Source organism: Myxine glutinosa, chromosome 2, assembly GCF_964187855.1.
Source record: "Myxine glutinosa chromosome 2, kmMyxGlut1.1, whole genome shotgun sequence".
Taxonomy (NCBI): Eukaryota; Metazoa; Chordata; class Myxini; order Myxiniformes; family Myxinidae; genus Myxine; species Myxine glutinosa.
The window spans coordinates 213,065,578-213,086,509 of NC_136262.1; the positions used below are offsets into that span (position 1 = coordinate 213,065,578).

The 20,932-nt window shown below is 49.6% G+C and overlaps 1 protein-coding gene across 1 annotated transcript; it reads right to left on the reverse strand.

Annotated features, from left to right (window-relative positions):
- Positions 1 to 538: 538 nt before the first annotated feature.
- Positions 539 to 17,755, reverse strand: LOC137422168 (uncharacterized). The gene is made up of 4 exons (XM_078772694.1): positions 17,453 to 17,755; positions 1,733 to 1,858; positions 1,356 to 1,579; positions 539 to 1,191 (listed from the first exon to the last, which is right to left on the reverse strand). Exons 1-4 carry the CDS (start codon positions 17,753 to 17,755, stop codon positions 657 to 659), a joined length of 1,188 nt encoding a protein of 395 aa, XP_078628820.1. The 3' UTR covers positions 539 to 656.
- Between the last annotated feature and the right edge of the window lie 3,177 nt (positions 17,756 to 20,932).

Consider the following 20,932-nt stretch of genomic DNA (forward strand, 5'->3'; position numbering starts at 1 on the left):
TTTTCCTGAGGGACCGGAGTCAACGGGATCGTCACAAGATTCAACACATGTAGAGTCATGTCATGTCCCCCACCGCATCACTGGACGAGCAGACCCGGATGGTCATGTCTACTTGTTTGAACCCGTCCAAGGTAACGCCATTCCAAAGACAGTACAGAGGACTGACATTCTCAATGTTTCCACCATTGCTCAATGTTTCCAATATTTCCATCACCATGCTTTACAATTTGTATCAGGTTTTTGTGGTCAAATGCTGTCTTTGGTTTTTGCCAAACATGTTTTCTGGTACATCTGGTAAGGGCATTTTATGAGATATTTCACAAATCTGTTAACTAAATTGTTACCAAAAAATTTCTTCACCAATATGTTTGTAAAGGTGTGTAATAACATGTGTTAAAATGTTGAAGTTCAACTCCCGTGGGAAACCCAGAAAAAAAGCTGTTGAATTCGGGTACCGAAAAATTATTTTCCAGAATTTTTATTTTTTTAAATCGGCCCTTAAGTAACTTATGAGGGGTCAAATAAGGGTTTTTCATGATTCTGAGTTGATTGTTAACATTTATATTTTCACTTTTACATTTACACACAAAGTAGCTTTTATTTCACATACATGTATAATACTCAAGAGTTATTTCTCATTCACAATGTCAGAAGTTTCAACAGTCATTGTCTATGTCTTCTTCAGACTCAACAACATCATGACTGCAGTTTCTGCATGTAATGCCATTACAGACTCCACAGGCCGAGATGCACGTGACCCCATTCTTCTTGCAGCTGCATCGCCGGTTGCTGCAATCTCCATGACAATTACAGCTCGTGAACTGCAATAGCTCCTCAGGAGCCGTGGGGTCCAGTGTTGGAACTGGCTCATACCCATGCACACCTATTGTCCATCCATAGTCACTGGGGTTCAGAGACATGCTCTGTAGAAGGATCCAGTCCCGGGTCTGCAGGTAGGCACGGAGTGAATGTTGTGCAGCTGCACCCTCTGTTGGAGGTAGAGTCTCTGGTTTGATCACTCCTGCCGCTGCCTTCCTTGAGAACATGTTGTACCGAATTTCACCCAATGTAGTATCTCGTCCATGGTAAATGTACTTGAAAATCGCAGTACCAGCCTGAATCACTGTTTCCTTGGTGGCTTCTGTGTCAAGGAAGATGTCGATGTACTCAGCCGCGTCCCCTTCGCAAAACCTAAAAAAAAAGCACCAGGTCTATGTCAAGTAAAGTATAATGTAAAACAGAAATAAAATAATTATTATTTTTAACATTTATACTATGATGACAATGATTATAATTATTATTATTAGAAGTATTAGTATTATTTGCCGACGTAATAGTAGTATTATCATTATTACCTGGCAAATAGAGTTGTTTTCCCATGACCAGTGATTGCAGAAACCGTATCACACCCCGTGAAGGCGTGACAGAAGAGCAGGTAGCTCTTCTGTGTTTCAGAGAGAGATTCTTTGATCTTTCGGACGTCATAAGAGCCGTTTGATGTGGTTAAGAAGAGTGGATGGTGGCTGTCTGAGCTATGGTGCACCAGCATTACCAGCACGTCTGCATCTTCTGCCCGCACCTGAAAATATAGCAACATGTACAAAGCATAATGAACCGTTCAAGAACAGATTTAACTTTTCAACAGTGTGAATTCTCTTATTTTTAAATTACCCCATCTCCCCCCGGGCTCCATCCAATAGTTATACTAACTGAAGACACAAATGGTACTGACCTCAACAGAGCCATCTGAAGCAGCAGCCAATGCCTCTCTCACAATTGAAGTGTCAGCATCATTGTCACACTGCTCCACAGTGATGTCGGTGCCATCTTTGAGACAGAGTACATCTGCCCTTCTTTCCTGTGTTGTGAAATACAAGGTGTCTTCGTATTTCTCTAGAACTTTTATCTTTAGCCAATGCTTTGAATAAGAAAGGCTCTTCTCTGGTGACTGATCAAACTCCTGCAGCTTTTCATGGACTTGGTCCATGTTCATTACCCCATGCTCTAATTCTGAGTCTAACCATTCGCAGAATTCAATAAAAACTGCCTCTCGCTCCTCATCAATACTCCTCTGTCCTCTCTTCCTTTTTCCTTCCTCATCAGTCTTGGACAAACTGTCACCTCTCGCAAACATAAGTTTGCATCGCAAATGGTACAGTGTTTCTTCTGCTACCAAGTCGTTGATCCCTTCCAGGCGTCCAGTGACTTCAGTGCCCCAGTCATCCCCGCGACTCCGTGCTGTCTTCAGCAAGCTTGCCTTCAGTGTATCTGCAGTCAAATTATCTGGCACTCTGTATTTCTTTCTAGCTTGTGCTGGATTATTTTTGTAGAGCTGGGCTGGTTGGTTGCAAAGAATGCATACATCCTTATACAGGAGGTCAACTGACTGTGATCTTCTAGAACTGCAGCCAGTTGATGAACTGAACTCACAAGTAGTGCGTCTTCTCTTCAACTTTGATGACTCTTTCTCTGCCTTTGATGCTTGAGCTGACTTCTTGGTGGTTGCAACAAAGTTGTTGTACAGATCATTTTTACACTTCTGGTGGTACCTCAGTTTTCCTTCCTTTTGAGCCTCCTTCATACGTTCCACAACAGTAACATTTTCGACAGTTTCTGCTTGTTTCAATAAAGTTGAGTATCCCTTTGGAGTTGCCTGTATGAGCCTTTCAGCTGGTGTATCCGAGCGTGCACAGATGAAGCAATTGAGCACAGGTGGAGTAACGTCTTCATCCATATTGCTAGACTCCATGTCCTGCAAAGTAGAAAATGAGATATATTTAGAAATTATTTTTCCACAAAGGAGTGTCTGTGGTGAAATATAAATGTTAACAATCAACTCAGAATCATGAAAAACCCTTATTTGACCCCTCATAAGTTACTTAAGGGCCGATTAAAAAAAATAAAAATTCTCGAAAATAATTTTTCGGTACCCGAATTCAACAGCTTTTTTTCTGGGTTTCCCACGGGAGTTGACCTTCAACATTTTAACACATGTTATTACACACCTTTACAAACATATTGGTGAAGAAATTTTTTGGTAACAATTTAGTTAACAGATTTTCATATGTTTCCCTTACTAACTGTGGCCAAATAGCAATACCTATGACTCATCTGTCCAGAGCACATTGTTCCAGAAGTGATGGTCTTTGCCTAGGTGTTCATTGACAAACTTTAGTCTTGCCCTGATGTTCTTTCTGGACAGCAAAGGTTTCCTCCTGGCACACCTCCCACGTAGATCAAATTTCTGCAGCCTCTTTCTAATGGTAGACTCGTGCACTTTGACATCAACAGTGGCAAGAGCTACCTGTAGGTCCCGTGGTGACATTCTGGGTTTCTTAGAGACTTCTTTCAGCATCTTGCGGTCTACTCTCGGGCTGAACTTGCTGGGGTGGCCTGGCCTGAACAAGTTGCCAGTTGTTTGGAATCTTCTCCACTTGTAGATGATCTTCCGGACAGTCGAATGATTGATTTCAAATTGTTTGGAGATCTTTTTAAATCCCTTCCCAGACTCGTAGGCATCTATAACCTTCTTTCTGAAGGCCTCAGAGAGCTCTTTTGATCTAGGCATGGTGACACCACACACTTCAACAACAAAGAGCAAACCAATGAGGTTTAAATAAGACAGGTTCCTCCAAGATCCTCTCCAACGATGTTCTAATCATTTGCACCTGAGCTGGTGCACCTGATTCTAATTTTAGGTATTTGAAGTAGTGATAAATGTAGGGGTGTACTTACTTTTTCCACATGAGAAATTTGCATTTATGTTTATTTAAATTATACAATGGACTACAAAATGCAAATGTTTCATGATATTTGTTATATTATATCACCTTTATCTATCAATATTGTTGAAATAAAGATCAAATAGCTGTATGTTGAAATATGTTGAAAAAGTCAAAACTTTACATGGGGTGTACTTACTTTTTCACGTGACTGTATATATATATATATATATATATATATATATATATGTATATATAATCTCGGAAGAAATTAAACAAGTAGAGGATGTAGCTTCAAGATGGTATTTCGTTGAACTCGAGGAAGGCTGAGAAGACCTGTTTGGTCGAAAGCTTGTCCAAAATAAAAAATCGACCTTCTTGAAGCTTATTTAATTTCTTCCGATTGCAAACTCCAAGCGGGCTTTCATGTGTCTTTAACTGAGGGGAGGCTTCCGTCTGGCCACTCTGCCATAAAGCACAGATCTGTGGAGTGTTGCCGTGATGGTTGTCCAGTGATGATGGAGCCCCATCTCCACACAGGATCTCTGGAGCTCAGCCAGAGTGACCATCGGGTTCTTGGTCACCTCCCTTACCAAGGCCATTCTCCCCCAATTGCTCAGTTTGGCTGGGCGGCCAGCTCTAGGAAGAGTCCTGGTTGTTCCAAACTTCTTCAATTTAAGAATTATTGAGGCCATTGTGCTCTTGGGAACCTTCATTGCAGCAGAAATGTTTTTGTAGGCTTCCCCAGATCTGTGCCTCAACACAATCCTGTCTCTAAGCTCTGCAGGCAGTTCCTTCGACCTCATGGCTTGGTTTTTGCTCTGATATGCTTTTCTTTTTTTTTTTTCTTTTTTTTTGGTATACTGAATCGAGGCTCGTGAAAGAGCTAACATTTACTTCACAAACAAATCAACCAGACAAACAAAATATATAAAAAGAGGGAGCGGAAGACAAGATGGGGAGAGAAGGGGAAGCACACAGACACAACATTTGAGAGCAGGGAGATGTGTGGAAGGGAGAGGGCTTGGGGGGAGGAGGCGTGGGAAGGGGGGGGGGGGAGGGAGAAGTATAAAACACAAGGACACCAAGGACTTCCAGGACAGAAGTTGGTATTTCAAAAAAGTGGAATTGGGGTGAAATTAGCGGGGGTAGAAAAGATCAAGGTTTTGGATGGGGGAAGATAAGAGATGGTGGTGAACAGCTGTTTTAAAGACCCTGGAGGGTGGAGTGGGATTGAAGAGAGTGAGGGAGTTTGTTCCAGAGGCGGGAGAAAAGAGGAATGAAGGAGTGAAGGTGAGCAGAGAGTCTTGATTTTGGCAGTTTGACCATAAGAGGGATGCAGGCAGATCTTGTGCGACCTGTAGGAATATTTGCGGGACAGAGCCCAGAGAGAGTTGGGGGGGCAAGGCCAGAGAGGAGTCGGTAGAAGACGGAAAGACCACCAACCTGCCTGCGGTGAGTGAATGAAGAGGCCCTTGGAGTTAGCTTCATCGCGGGAGATTCCAATGATTCTGAATGCTTTGGTTTCAACAGCGTGAAGACGAGCTAGGTGTGAGGCAGGAGCACCAGCCCAGAGGGGAGAGCAGTATTCCATTCAGCTGCAGATGAAAGCCTTGTATGTGGTGAGGAGCTCAAGTGTGCCAAGGAAGGACTTCGCACGACGGAGGATGCCCAGTCGGCGACTGGCTTTGGAGGCCAGATTTGAAATGTGGTTTTCCCAGGAAAGATCATGGCAGATAGTGAGACCCAAAAGCTTGAGTGACAGAACTTCTTGGAGAGGCTTATTCAGAAAGTGGCTGGGAGGGTTGTCCAGTCGGTCTTTTCGGAGAGACATCGTAAGAGTGTGAGATTTGTCAGGATTGAAAGACATGTTCCACTTGTTTGCCCAGTCTGTGATTTTGTCCAGGTCTGCAGAGAGTGAGGAGGCTGCAGACTGCCGATCTCAGGGATGAAGAATGGAGCGACAGAGAGCAGAGTCATCAGCAAAGAGATACAGAGGATTTTCAAGAGAGTCAGAGAGATCATTGATGAAGACCAGAAAAAGCACAGGGCCCAGAACACTGCCTTGTGGAACTCCAGCCTGAACAGGAAGAGGAGATGAGAGAAACCCATTCAGGGCCACACGTTGACTACGACTAGAGAGGAAGTCCGCCAGCCATGCGTGGAGATTTCCATGGATACCAAAAGAGGAGGGTTTGGTGAGCAGAGCGGGGTGCCAGACCGTATCGAAGGCACGTGATATGTCAAGGGAGACTGCTCTAATTTCCTGTTTGGCATTGAGGACCTCCATCCATTGCTGAGAAAGCAGAAGCAGCATGTCCAGAGTAGAGTGTCCAGGTCTGAAACCAAATTGATGATCAGAGATCAAGCCATTGGAGAAGAGGAAAGATTTCATATCTGAAGCAATGATGGATTCCATGACTTTGCTGATAATTGGGAGAAGGCTGATTGGTCTGTAGTTGCTGGGATCTGTTTTTGCACCTTTTTTGTGCAAAGCGGTGATGTTGGCAGATTTCCAAGCAGATGGAAGATGACCTTGAGCAAAAGAGAGGGTGAAGAGAACAGAGAGAAGGAGTGAAAGAGCGGAAGAACAGGATTTTAGGACCCGTGGGCTGATGCCGTCAGGTCCAGTTGCAGAATCCGAGTCGAGGGTTGACAGAAACTTTTCCACCTTGTCAGGAGGAAAGGACACAGTGTCCAGGAGCAGCTGGGTACGACTGGGTACTGTGGGTACAGAGAGGGATGGGTTTGGGACACAAGATTTAGAGGCAAACACAGAGTTGAGGCATTCAGCTTTTTCACGTGCGGAGTCAGCCGTGTGGCCATTTGAGGTGAGGGAGGGGATGGAGGGGGAACAAACACCAGAAACAGATTTGACCAGACACCACCAGGATTTGGAAGAGGGAGACAGATAAGAGAGTTCGGTCCTGAGAACGGAGAGATATTGTTTCCTGGCTCTCCTGAGGGTGGACACACACTTGTTTCGGGCTTTGTGAAAGGAAATGAGATTTCCTTCCGTTGGATTTGCTTTCCAGGAGACAAAAGCAAGTTGTTTCTGGGCAATAGCCTCACCACAAGAATCCATGTACCATGGACGGGAGGAAGGGTATGACAACTGAAGACGAGATGGGATAAATCTGTGCATGAGAGAGAGCAATTTACTTTGGAAGAATTCCCAGGATGAGTTGATATCAGAGGCGGTAGAGATGGGAGACCAGTCCAGATGATGGATGGCTGCTTGAAGACCGTGCCAGTTGGCCTGAGTGAAATGCCAGACTCGACGACGCTGAGGAGGCTCTCTGAGAATGGTCAGAGAGATGTCCACTTTAACAAGCACATGATCAGAAGAGCCGATTGGAGCAGAAGAAGAGCAGCAGACATTTTCAGGGAAGTTAGTCACAACCAAGTCCAGAAGAGAAGATGCTCCGTTGACTGAAATCCGGGTCGGGAAATTGACAGATTGTGTCAGTCCCAGTGAGTCACAGAAGTCCTTTGCTGAAGAGCCATGGCTGGTGAGAGAGGTACCCACACCCAGCCAACTGGCATGGTGACAGTTGAAATCACCACATATGAGGAAGAGAGAGTTGGGATGGGTAGATAGAAGTTGGTCCATATTCTCAGAGAGCGAGATGTAGATGGAGTCATCACTGTTTGGTGGACGGTACAACACACATATGAACAAAAGGTGGGAGCGAAGGGGAAGCCGTAGCCAAAGGTATTCTTGGGGGTGAGGTGGAGAGAGGGCAGTGCAGGGCGAGTGAGGAAGAGAGTTTTTTTTATAAAGATAGCAACCCCACCTCCAGGACGAGGCTCAGGTCTATCATACCGGCGGAGGGAGTAACCTGGGAGAGATACCAAGGAATCAGAGACATCATGAAGGAGGAAAGTTTCTGTTAAGCAGATCACGTCTGGTTTGTCAGAAGCAACCTGTATGGAGAGATCAGACAAGTTTGAGCGAAGGCCCCGGATGTTTGAGGTCCATACTGTTAAGGAAGAGGAAGGGGGAGCATCGGATACAGAACAGGGGGGGGGGGGAGCGGTAGGCTAAGATGTGGAAGAGGAGGAAGAGGTAGGGAGAGCTGTTGAAGGTGTGTCAGAGATTACAGAATAGCTTGGAGAAAGGGAAGAATGGGGCGGACAAAAGGTTTGATGGTGATTGGGAGAGGCGCAGTGAGGTGTTATTTGACGAGGGGGAAGAGCGAGGCAGAAGGTTGAGGGGGATGAAGGTGAAAGTTGGAAGGGGGAAGAAGCGGGGAGGACGCTTTGAGGAGGAGGGGTGAGAGGGGAGTCTAGGAGGGGACGAGTGAGGGAGAGTCTCGGAGGGGAGGGGTGTGGGGGGAGATTTGAAAGGAAAGGGTGATTGGGAAGATTTGGAGGGGAGGGGCAAGGGGAAAGATTTGAAAGAGATGGGTGATGGGGATGATTTGGAGGGGAGGGGCAAGGGGGTAGATTTAGAGGGGAGGGGTGATGGGAAGTTTTGGAGGGGAGGGGTGATGGGGAAGTTTTGGAGGGAAGGGGTGATGGGGAAGATTTGGAGGGGAGGGGCAAGGGGGAAGATTTGAAAGAGATGGGTGATGGGGAAGATTTGGAGGGGAGGGGCAAGGGGGAAAATTTGAAAGAGATGGGTGATGGGGAAGATTTGGAGGGGAGGGGCAAAGGGGTAGATTTGGAGGGGAGGGGTGATGGGGAAGTTTTGAAGGGGAGGGGTGATGGGGAAGATTTGGAGTGAAGGGGTGATGGGGAGGTTTTGGAGGGAAGGGGTGATGGGGAAGATTTTGAGGGGACGGGTGATGGGGAAGGTTTGGAGGGGAGGGGTGAGATTGGATTTTGAAAAGTGTACGATTAATGGGAAACAAACATTTATTGCAAAATGAGTTTCTTGAGACATTCGAGTCAAAAAGACATTTGAGGATGCTGGAGGGAGGATGGAGTGCTGGAGAGTTTAGGGAATGAATGAAAGATGCACTATAAGAGTTGCAATTTTTTTTTGGAATGAATAGATTTGGTGAGCAAGTCGAAAGCATCCTTTTATAGAAGAAGAAGAAAAAGGTGTTATAGAATATGACAGAATACAGGTCTTCAGGGGACAGATTAGAGATTTTTTAACAACGTGATCACGTGATCACAAACAACGTGGTCGAAGAACGAACGAACAAATAAGAACGAATAAACGAATAAGAACAGAACGAAATATTTTTTTTTGTTTTTTGTTTTTTTGAGGAGATTTTAAAACAAGGAAGTATGGGGTGAAAAGACCGTGAAAAACAGAGACTGGAAAGTAATTGCAGCGCCATCGGAGAACCGCTGAGCCAAAAACAAAGCCTCAAGCCAAGGTCGGACACGGTAGCCTAGTACTACACTTTGGCCTCAGAATACGCGATACGAAAGACCGACGATTCTGTACACAGGTATGAAAAACCAACACCAATAATACTATTAAAGACACCCCAATAGGTACATACACCAAGAGAAAGATACAGTTTCGATAAAAACACAATTGTGAAAAGTTACTTAACTTTGAAAGCGAGCGTGCATGGACAGCTTTGAAGAGACGAGACCTCCCTCCAACGAGACCGAGACCTCCAATGCATTGTCAGCTGTGAGACTTTATATAGACAGGTGTGTGCCTTTCCAAGTCATGTCCAATCAATTGAATTTACCACAGGTGGACTCCAATCAAGGTGTAGAAACATCTCAAAGATGATCAAGAGAAATGGGAGGCACTTGAGCTAAATTTCAAGTGTCATAGCAAAGGGTCTGAATACTTATGTCAATGTGATATTTCAGTTTTTTCTTTTTAATAAATTTACAAAACTTTCTAAAATCCTGTTTTCTCTTTGTCATTATGGGGTATTGAGTGTAGATTGATGAGGGGAAAATTGAATTTAAACAATTTCAGCATAAGGCTGCAACATAACAAAATGTGAAAAAAGTGAAGAGGTCTGAATACTTTCTGAATGCACTGTATATATATACGAGGGGCAGTCAATAAGTAACCCTAAAATATTTTTCACAACTTGTTTATTTCATGTATGTGTGTAACAACTGTGTTATTTTTCAACATAATGTCCATTGCGTTCAATGCATTTTTTCCAGCGCTTTACTCAGGCCTGGATTCCTCTAGAAAAGAAATTCCTCAGAACTTATAGTTTTTTAGTGAAGATCTGAGTCAGAAAAGTCAGAAAAGATCTGAACCACCAATTTTAGGTAAACTCCTTTGAAGTCAGAAAAGAAAAATAAATGGCATTGACAAAATTATTGACATGGAAAAGGTTTTTTGACCTAGACTTAGTATTGACCTAGACTTATTGACCTAGACTTAGTATTTAGTAGCACAGCCTTTGGACAAAATACCTGCAGTCAAGCACTTCCTATAGCCATGAAAGAGCTTCCTCCACCTCTCTACTGGAAGTTTGGCCTACTCCTCTTGTGCAAACTGCTCCAGTTCTCCCAGATTTGAAGGGTGCCTTCTCCCAACTGCTGTTTTCAGATCTCCCCACAGGTGTTCAATGGGATTTAGATCTGGACTCATTGCTGGCCAATTCAGAACAGTTCAGCATTTTGCCTTGAACCATTCCTGGGTGCTTTTTGAAGTGTGTTTGGGGTCATTGTCCTGCTTGCTGTAAGACCCATGCCTTCGACGGAGACCCAACTTTCTGACACTAGATTAAACATCGCGCTCCAAAATGCCTTGGTAATCTCCTGATTTCATGACGCCATGCACACATTCAAGACACCCAGTGCCACAGGCAGCACAGCAACCCCAAAACATCACTGAACCTCCTCCATGTTTCACTGTAGGGAAGGTGTTCTTTGCTTTGAAGGCTTCATTTTGTTGTCTATAAACATAGACATGATGTGATTTACCAAAAAGCTTTAATTTGGTCCCATCTGTTCACAGGACATTCTCCCAGAAGGATTTTGGCTTGTTCAGGTGTGTTGTGGAAAACTCCAGTCAGACTTTTTTGTGTCTCTCTTTCAGTAGTGGGGTCCTCCTGGGTCTCCTACTACAGAACCCTCTTTCATTGAGTGTGCGATGGATGGTGTGAACTGAAACTATTGTACCTTGTGTCTGAAGGTCAGCTTGAATCTGTTTGGCAGTTGATCGAGGTGCTTTCTCCACCATTCGAAAAATCCTTCGCTGTTGTAATCTTCGATCAAGTCTTCTCTTGCTACCACATCCTGGGAGGTTCGCTACAGTGCCATGGGCCTTAAACTTCCTGATAACATTGCGTACAGTGGACACAGCAACATCAAGGTCTCTGGAGATGGACTTGTAGCCTTGAGATTGTCCATGCTTGGCTACAATCTTGTGTCTGACCTCCTCAGACAATAATTATCTGGCTTTCTTTCTTTTCTCCATGTTCATTGCAGTACACACAGTGACACAAAACAGCAGAATGACTCCTTTTCTCCATTCAAACTGGTTGAATGAGTGATTTTTATATTGCAGGCACCTCCAACTCACCACAGGTGAGTTCAATTCCAAAGTAAAGGAGAATTACCTGCTTGAAATCGAATTATTTTTTGGTTTTGTGCCACTGCAAACCAAAGAAATGCATATGTGGATACAAAAATCTTTTTAAATTTCAACAATTTTCTGGAAGAAATGGTGCATTATTTGAAAAAGTGCAAGTGTGCCAATATTTTTGGCCATGACTGTATTATTAACGACAAAGTTATGGAGGTATGAATGAGGGAGAATAAGGAAATATGAACACCTTAAAGGGACACAATATTGGATATTTTAAGAAGATTATATGCTTAAGAGGTAAAGAACCGAGAAGATATATTCCTAACCTATTAGCACAAATTTTTTTTTGGGAGAGTAATAAGCCACATAAACCCGGTCTTTAAAACAGTTGTTCACCACCATCTCTTATCTTCCCCCATCCAAAATCTTGATCTTTTCTACCCCTGTTAATTCACGCCAGATCCACTTTCCTGAAATACCGACTTCTTTCCTGGATGTCCGAGCTGTGTCAATGTGTTTTTTTTACCTCTCCCACCCTCACCCCTCTTCCCACGCCTCCTCCCACCAAGCCCTCTCCCTCCCACAGATCTCCCGATGTCCCTGCTCTCAAATGTTGTACTTGTGTGCTTTGTCCTCTCTCCCCATCTTGTCTCCCGCTCCCTTTATTTCGTCTTATGTGTCCGTTTGTTTTTTGTCATTAATGTTAGCTCTTACACGAGCCTCGATTTTGTATACAAAAAAAAAGGAAAGAAAAAAATAACAGTTAAAAAAAAAAAACCGACTATTTTTATTTGCATTATGCAAATGAGCTACTCCCTCTATTCACACAACATCATTGGTGCACAACTCAAAAGTATGCACCTAATGGTAATTCACGAGTGAAAATAGCACATACACATTTCTTGTAAATTTCGCATTACAAAATATTTTGTTTTTGAAGATATAATTTCAGAATTGTTCATAAAATATGCCGAATGGCAAAACTACAAATGCCAAATCCGCGAATGTCATGGGTGGAAACACTTGAGTCATTTCCTGACCCTTTTTAAAACTCAATCCCTATTTTCATTCCAAACAGCATAATTCCAAATCACAAACTAATACGAAAGCATTGATATAACAAAATACAATGTTAAAAACACTCGTGATGTAAATCCATATTGACTGATCTGACTTGTAAACCAATACAGACGAATCTGCTGGTGAGAAAGGGCGGATATGAAACACAATTGTATTGATAAATTTAAGAAACTTCCCACTCACCTTCGGATGGATAAAAGTGGTGTTGTTCGTTGTTCGGGTGGAAACTCAAAATCACGATTGTATTGAGATATTATCATACCAGCGAAAAACCAGGTTCTGAGTGAAACCAAGAGTGATAACACAATTGATCTTTTTTGGTAAAGTCCCTGAAATATTATTTAAATTGATAGATTAACTTAAACCTTTCCCGTCACTGGGGACAGATAATTTTGCTAGTTTTTCCCCTCACTTGGGATGGGTACTCTTCGGAGTGTATATGCGTATTGTTATGAAGCAATATATCGTCACAGTGGTTATTCATATAGTTAGAGTTATAGGCCTACTTATAGTGCAGTAAAAGCTATACTAAAGCGCGGCGTTACGCGCGCTGCTTGTGAGCAAGGAGGAAGCGGACAAGCGGTAACATATAAACGTCTTTATTGTAAGAGCTCACTGTAACACTGTCCCGCTCCGGGCTGGGCGCCCGGTGTATATCATGAGGCCACGCCTACCCCTCGGGCGTGGCCACCGCCCACTTGGTGCGCGGAATGATGTCACCACGCCAGTGGGCTTTTGTGTCCGCCACACGCGCCCCCCCAGAATTCCCGCGCACCTGGAGGGCCAGCTTGCGGGGCAGACGAATGACCCGGCCGAAGCGCCCCCTGGCGATCGGCGGCGTCCGGGGTGCAGGGATGCCAGGTGGGATGCCCCTGGCTGCCCCTGGGATGGGTGCAGGACCGGGGGGCGGCGGGGCTGGGCGGTGCCGGGGGTCTGCCCGCAGGAGGGCGGCCCCGACGTGGGGGTCGGGCCACTGGCGGTGGATGGTCCACATCGAGGTGGGCCGGCTTGAAGCGGTCTACCGAAACGCGGTCAGGAGTACCGCCGATGTCCAGGGTGAAGTGCTTCGCCCCGGTCTCCAGCACGTGGAAAGGCCCGTCGTACGGGGGCCGCAGTGGTGTCTGATGGGCATCGTGGCGGACGAAGACGTACTCCGCCGTGCGAAGCTCCGGGGCGACGTGCGTCGGTGGGTGCCCGTGGCATGCTGTTGGCACCGGGGCGAACCTCTGGGCAGTCTCTTGCAGAGCGGAGCGCTGCTGTGCCGCAGACCATGGTGCCGTGGAGTCGGGGAGGAACTCGCCCGGCACCCGCAGCGGTTGCCCGAAGACCAACTCCGCCGTGGATGCGCGCAGGTCCTCCTTGGGCGCCGTCCGGAGGCCCAGCAGGACCCAGGGGAGCCTGTCGACCCAGCCGCCGTCGCGGAGGGTGGCCCGGAGCGCGGCCTTCAATGAGCGGTGAAACCGCTCACACAGGCCGTTAGCCTGGGGGTGGTAGGCCGTGGTTCGGTGCAGCCGGACCCCGAGCCCCTGCGCAACCGCCCCCCAGAGCTCCGAGGTGAACTGGGGGCCGCGGTCGGATGAGATGTCTGAGGGGGCGCCGAACCGGGCGACCCAGGTGGCGATGAAAGCCTGCGCGACATCGGCCGCCGTTGTCGACGCCAAGGGCACGGCCTCCGGCCACCGGGTGGTGCGGTCCACCATGGTGAGGACGTAGGTGAAACCCCGCGAGGGGGGCAGAGGTCCCACCAGGTCCACGTGGACGTGGTCAAACCGGCGTTCCGGCACCATGAACGGGGCCAACGGGGCCTGGGTGTGCCGGTGCACCTTGGCGCGCTGGCACGCGAGGCACGTCCTGGCCCAGCCGCGGACGGCCTTCCGGAGGCCATGCCAGACGAACTTGTCGGCGATCAGCCTTTGGGAGGCCCTCGCGCCCGGGTGGGCCAGGCCGTGGATGGCGTCAAACACCTGGCGCTGCCAGCCCGCGGGCACGATGGGGCGAGGACGCCCGAGGGAGACGTCGCACAAGAGGGCCGCGCCCGCGCCGTCGAACGGCACCTCGGTGACGCGGAGGCCCGTGACGGCGGTCCGCAAGGCCTGGACGTCGGGGTCCGCTGCCATCCGGGCATAGTCGATGCCGAGGCGGACTGCGTGGGCGACGGCCCGGGAAAGGCAATCCGCCACCGGGTTGTCCTTCCCCGCAACGTGCTGGATGTCCGTCGTGTACTCGGACACGGCCGAGAGGTGACGCTGCTGCCGGGCCGACCACGGCTCGGTGACCTTGCCCATCGCGAAGATCAGCGGCTTGTGGTCGACGAAGGCAGTGAACGCACGGCCCTCGAGCAGATGGCGGAAGTGCCTGACCGCCAAGTGAAGTCCGAGCAACTCGCGGTCGAAGGTACTGTAACGGCGTTCGGGCGGGCGAAGCTGCCGGCTAAAGAACGCCAGCGGTTGCCAAGCTCCACGCACCCATTGCTCGTGCACCGCGCCCACCGCGTAGTCCGAGGCATCGGTGGTGAGGGCGATCGGTGCATTGGGCGCCGGGTGCGCGAGCATGGTGGCGTTAGCCAAGGCGAGCTTCGCGCCCGTGAACGCCGTGTCCATCTGCTCGGTCCAGGTAACGTCGCCTTTGCCCGGCTTACCTCGGAGAGCTTCGTGCAGGGGGCGCAGGAGCTGGGCGATACGGGGCAGGAACCGATGGTAAAAGTTCACCATGCCCAGGAACTCCTGCAGCCCTCTGATCGTGCGGGGGCGCGGAAACCCCTTCACCGCCTCCACCTTGGCCGGCAGGGGGACGGCTCCGTGCCTGGTGACACGGTGCCCCAGAAAATCGATTGCGGCGGTGCCGAACCGGCACTTTGCGGGGTTCACAATCAGGCCATGCTGGCCCAGGCGTTCGGAGAGCGTGCGGAGGTGGCGTAGGTGCTCTTCGCGGGACGCGCTGGCGACGAGGATATCGTCCAGGTAGACGTAGACAAAATCCAAGTCGCGCAGGACGCTGTCCATCAGTCGCTGGAACGCCTGAGCCGCATTCTTCAGACCGAAGGGCATGCGCAGGAACTCGAAGAGTCCGAATGGCGTGATGACCGCCGTCTTCGGGACGTCCTCCGGCCTGACGGGGACCTGATGGTAGCCGCGTATGAGGTCCACCTTCGAGAAGAAGGACCTGCCCGCCAAATGGGCGGAAAAGTCCTGAATGTGGGGGACGGGGTAGCGGTCGGGAGTCGTGGCGTCATTGAGACGGCGATAGTCCCCGCACGGTCACCATCCCCCGCCGGGCTTCGGCACGATGTGCAGCGGCGACGCCCAAGCGCTCTCTGAGCGCCGAACGATGCCGAGTCGCTCCAGGGTAGCGAACGCCGCTTTTGCCACCGCCAGCTTCGTTGGCTCGAGGCGGCGTGCCCGGGCATAGACCGGTGGCCCGACGGTGGGGATGTGATGGGCCACCCCGTGCTTGACGGCCCCCGCCGAGAAGGTGGGCCGCGTGAGGGCCGGGAAGCCGGCGAGGAGGCGGGTGAATGCGTCCGCTGCCGGAAGCGTACAGACCAATGTGGCCGGAACCGAATCGTTCGGCAAGCCGCTTGGCAAGCCGCTCGTTGAGCTGGGCAACGCACAAGCGAGCGAGCTGAACGTCTCGGCCTGGACAAGACGTCTGCGCTTGACGTCGACCAGGAGCCCATTAGCGCACAGGAAGTCCGCGCCAAGCAGTGCCATGGGCACGTCGGCGGTGACGAACGTCCATCGGAAAAGCTGCCCTCCAAACCGCAGAGAGAGGCAGCGTTTTCCGTACGTACGGATGGGCGTCCCGTTCGCGGCAAGCAGCGCGGGGCCCCCACCCGTGGCGTGCTTGTCTGACGTGCCGGCAGGAATGACACTCACCTGCACTCCCGTGTCGCACAGGTAATGGCGCCCGGAGAAGGTGTCCGTTATGAACAGCAGGCTGCTCGAACGGCCGGCGCTCATCGCCACTATTGAGCGCCGGCCCGGGCGTTTCCCGACCCGTTGAAGGAGCACGGCGGATGACACTGCCGAGCTTCGTGGCCGAACTTGGCGTGGAACCAGCACCAGGTGGTGGAGCTGGAGGAGCGCGGCTGGCTCCGCCAGGCCGGTGGAGTTGGCGGGGTTCCCCGCGGTGGCGGTTTTCGCCGCGGCGGTGGGCGGGGCGTGGCGGCGTTCACGAGGTGCGTATCAGCATGCTGCGTATGCTGTAGAAGCTGATGCTGTGGAACATGCTGCTGAACATCAGCCTCGAGGGCCGTGACGGCCACGCCGACGCTCGCCCGCGTGTCCGAAGCGGCGAAGTACCTGCCCGCCCCGGCTGCCAATGCTCGGGGTTCCGTTAGCTCGGTCCCGGCCAACGCGAGGCGAACCTGCGCTGGAAGTTGGCGCCGGAAAAGCGCCCGGAATAGCGAACCGGGGGCTTCGTCGCCCAACAGTGACAGCATATGGTCCATTCGGACCGACGGGCGCGTCTCACCGAGCTCGGGGAGATCCAGGAGGCGGTCGGCCCGTGCATCGTCCGTGAGGCCGAACGTGGCTAGGAGTAGCCGCTTGAGTGCCTCGTACTTGTGGCCTTTCGGTGGGTGGCGAAGGACGGACACAACTCGAGCGGCCGTGCCGGGCCCGAGGGAGGCGACGACGTGGCAATAGCGCGTGTCATCGCCGGTGAGGCGCCGAAGCTGAAATTGGGCTTCGGCCTGGACGAACCAGACTTCGGCCTGAGCCTCCCAAAATTCCGGAAGTTTGACGAAGTCGGCCATGGCGATGGCATCGCGTGTGGAAGGATCGCTCCGGCAGATCCAACGTCGAGGGTCACCAGTAAAGCGCGGCGTTACGCGCGCTGCTTGTGAGCAAGGAGGAAGCGGACAAGCGGTAACATATAAACGTCTTTATTGTAAGAGCTCACTGTAACACTGTCCCGCTCCGGGCTGGGCGCCCGGTGTATATCATGAGGCCACGCCTACCCCTCGGGCGTGGCCACCGCCCACTTGGTGCGCGGAATGATGTCACCACGCCAGTGGGCTTTTGTGTCCGCCACAATACTGTGTTAAAGTTGTTCATTTCAAACCAGTGTTAAAGGCAGCCACTCGTGCCGTGGACGGTCGCGATGTGCAGTTGATAACATGGTGGAGAGAGAGGAAAAGCCGGCTTTGCCAAGATGTATAGGCGAGCTGTCGTACTGGTGCTCCGACATGAAAGAGAACTGAACTGAAGAAATATTTGTGAAGGGACACACCGAACTCATTCATAGCCACAACCCTTTGGATTGGATCTTGGAATGCAAACATCTCGGGACTGCTCATTGGCCTTGAAAATGACCATAAATTAAGCCACTGAGGATGTCGGAGTTTTAGGAGAGAGAAATCCAGATGGAACTGCTGTGTGCTGAGGCATTTCATGTTAAAACCAGCATCCAGTGGAGAGACTGTGAGTGCTGCAGTCGGGTTCCACACTCCAAGCCACAGTTCTCCAACCTGCTGCATCCCTGTGGAGGCTCATCGTTCCTACCTACTGGCTGGTACTCGACGAATGCTGCCGGGCTGGTATCCCAGAGACGACAGACATAGACATCTCCCCTCTGGCTGAGTCGAGATGGGCAAGGAGCTTTTCATTATTTCTCTCTCTCTCTCTCTCTCTCTCTCTCTCTCTCTCTCTCTCTCTCTCTCTCTCTCTCTCTCTCTCTCTCTCTCTCTATCTCTATCTCTATCTCTATCTCTATCTCTCTCTCCTCTTCCGTTGTGAGTTTTTCCCCCTCTCCTTTTCCATCCTGTGTGCTTCGGCATTGTGTTTTCATCCGTTCTGCACCCTTGTCTTCGAGAGAGAGATGATTGAGAGCGGGCCCATTTTGGGTGCGGCCTACTGGCTTTGACGGTGCTTTGTAAGCCATTTTTGTGCTTATAATGCACGTTTATTATTTACTTTAGTTCGATTATTTAGGTTTGATACCTTCTTGTCCGGTTCAGACAGGGGGGGGGGGGGGGGGGGATTTCGCTGGTATGGCGAATATACGCTCTCGTTACGAGGCGTTCGAAAATTTAACGCGTAAGCATGCATTCGCATGTGTTCCGCCTGAAGGAGCTCCTACTGAGGACATTATCCTTGCCGTGGGATCCATCATAGGAGACGGTAATGTTCGAGCGGCATCACGTATGAACCAGAAATTTGTTGTCGTCGTGTCAGAAGAAAAGCTCGTTCATGATGTCTTAGTACCGGTCTAACCATAAAAGGGGGTCATTATATTACGGTATCCCCTGTGGATATGCCAGCGACCAAGATAACAATATCCAACGTTCCACCATTCATGCCAGGCGAGAAACTCCTATCCGTTCTGTCTCGTTACGGTAAAATTGTCTCCCGAATCTCAATGATTCCGCTCGGGTGTCGCAGCGATCGTGTCAAACACATAATGAGCTTTAGGAGGCAAGTGTACATGATTCTCCCGGATTGCGGAGCCGATACAGGTTGAAATATATCCTTTAAAGTATCGTTGGACGATCGGGAATACCACATGTAGGCCTATGCTTCCTCAGCCTCCTTAACATGCTTTAATTGTGGAGAATTCGGACACGTTAAAAGATTCTGTCCTTAGGCCTCTTGTCCGAAGTGTGGTGAACCGGGACATAACGAAAGGGATTGTAAAAAGGCCAATCCCTCCACCGCGCCTTCTGACACCCCGACCGTGCTCGCTGACACCCGGACCGTATCTCCTGTTACCCCTACCGTACCTTCCGTCACCCGGACCGTATCTCCTGTCACCCCTACCGTACCTTCCGTCACCCGGACCGTACCCTCTGACACCCTGACCGCACCTTTGGACGCCCCGACCGTACCTTCTGACACCCCGACCGTACCTTCTGACACCCCGACCGTACCTTCTGACACCCCGACCGTACTTTCTGACACCCCGACCGTACCCTTTGACCCCCCGACCGTACCTTCTGACACCCCGACTGTACCTTTTGACACCCCGACCGTACCTTCTGACACCCCGACCGTACCTTCTGACACCCCGACCGTACCTTCTGACACCCCGACCGTACCTTCTGACACCCCGACCGTACCTTCTGACACCCCGACTGAGTTGTCTGACACACCGGTGCTTTCCGATTCCAATGTGATGACACCCACCGATGTAACTGACACAACTAGCATTGCCCCCTTTCCCGAACCCATGAACGAAGAATCCATAGTGTATTCTAAAAAGCGAAGAGCACCAGTGCCAAGCAATTTCGCTGGTGCTGCAAAGAAGGCGGTCATGGGCGGCACCATTCCCAGTGCACATGTGTCCGAGTGTCCCTCTGACATCCCCTCACTAACTGAGTACATGAATACCGTTGTCAATGACACCAGCGAGTCTCATCTATCTATAATTCCAGTAATCTCTGTGTGTGTGTCTGTATGCGACCGCTGTTTCTCGACAACTACCGGTCCGATATACTTGAAACTTGCCAGGTATATTGCTGGGGACCCGAGGATGTGCCTTTTCAAGGTTTCATATTAATCGGAGAAGTAGTTACCGAGCTATGTCCAAAAAACGATTCAACCAATCAGAGAGCAGCGAGCTATCACGTGTGCCGAACGTGGCGAACAGACTCTGCCTCGGACGGCACATTTGAGAGCGTATTCATTTATTTCCCGTCGGCAAACTATGTTGGCGCTATGTTGGCGTTAAACTATGTTTTAAAACTAATTTGCGATTCTTTCGCTTTGCGATGCGATTTGCGATTGCGTTAAACTCGCTCGGGCGTTAAACTATGTTTTAAAACTAATTAAAACTAATTTGCGATTCTTTCGCTTTCCTGCGCGTTTGTGCACGCTATGGCGATTTCTTTACCAAACTCCGCAAGCCGTTAGCTTTGGACCAAACCATTTCATGTAAATAGAGGGGGGGGGATTGTCACCGTACTCGCAAGCCGTTCGCTTTGGACCAAACCATTTCATGTAAATAGAGGGGGGGGATTGTCACCGTACTCGCAAGCCGTTCGCTTTGGACCAAACCATTTCATGTAAATAGAGGGGGGGGATTGTCACCGTACTCGCAAGCCGTTCGCTTTGGCTTTGCGAATGGACCAAACCATTTCATGTAAATAGAGGGGGGGGATATACTTTTAGATATATATATAGTACGGGCATGCCCTAGTTATGTAAATGAGCCGAAAAATAAAATTTGTACCTCTCACCTGGAAGTTTCCGAGTGCGAAACCTCCAGTGAAAGTATTACCATTTCCGAGCTGGGAAATGTTTTTCCGCTTGTCCCCCCTTTAAATACCGAGCAGACTATGGATTCAATAAACGTTCCCACTACAAACGGGCCGGTAAATCTGAGTTTGCTGGGATCTCAAACCCAAGCTCCAACCCCAGATACAAATATCCACCAAAGTGTTAACGAGTGCTCTCGGGAACACCTTGGGAAACTTGTGAAGGTGCCTCCAGACAAGACCGCGGGGGCAGCGGGTAATACCCCAGAACCTGACGACATGTTATCTGACGTGTCTGAGTCCGAAGATGACATTGAGGCAACCGCGCTGTCACAAGCGATGACAGGTCACTCACAGGTACCCCCTCAACTCATTTTTACCTTCCTTAACGAAACGTTTCGTCACCGCAACATTGTAATTAAAGACTATTTCCCTGACTTGGCAGCATTCATTTGCACTGCA

Bases quoted from the DNA above. Each gene is read 5' to 3' on its own strand.
- LOC137422168 (XM_078772694.1), bottom strand. From the start codon at position 17,755: ATGCAGCAGGTTGGAGAACTGTGGCTTGGAGTGTGGAACCCGACTGCA. The intron at 1,859-17,452 runs GTACGACAGCTC...TTCACAACACAG, and splicing joins TCTTTCATGTCGGAGCACCA to GAAAGAAGGGCAGATGTACT. The intron at 1,192-1,355 runs GTAATAATGATA...CTTTTTTTTTAG, and splicing joins AAAACAACTCTATTTGCCAG to GTTTTGCGAAGGGGACGCGG.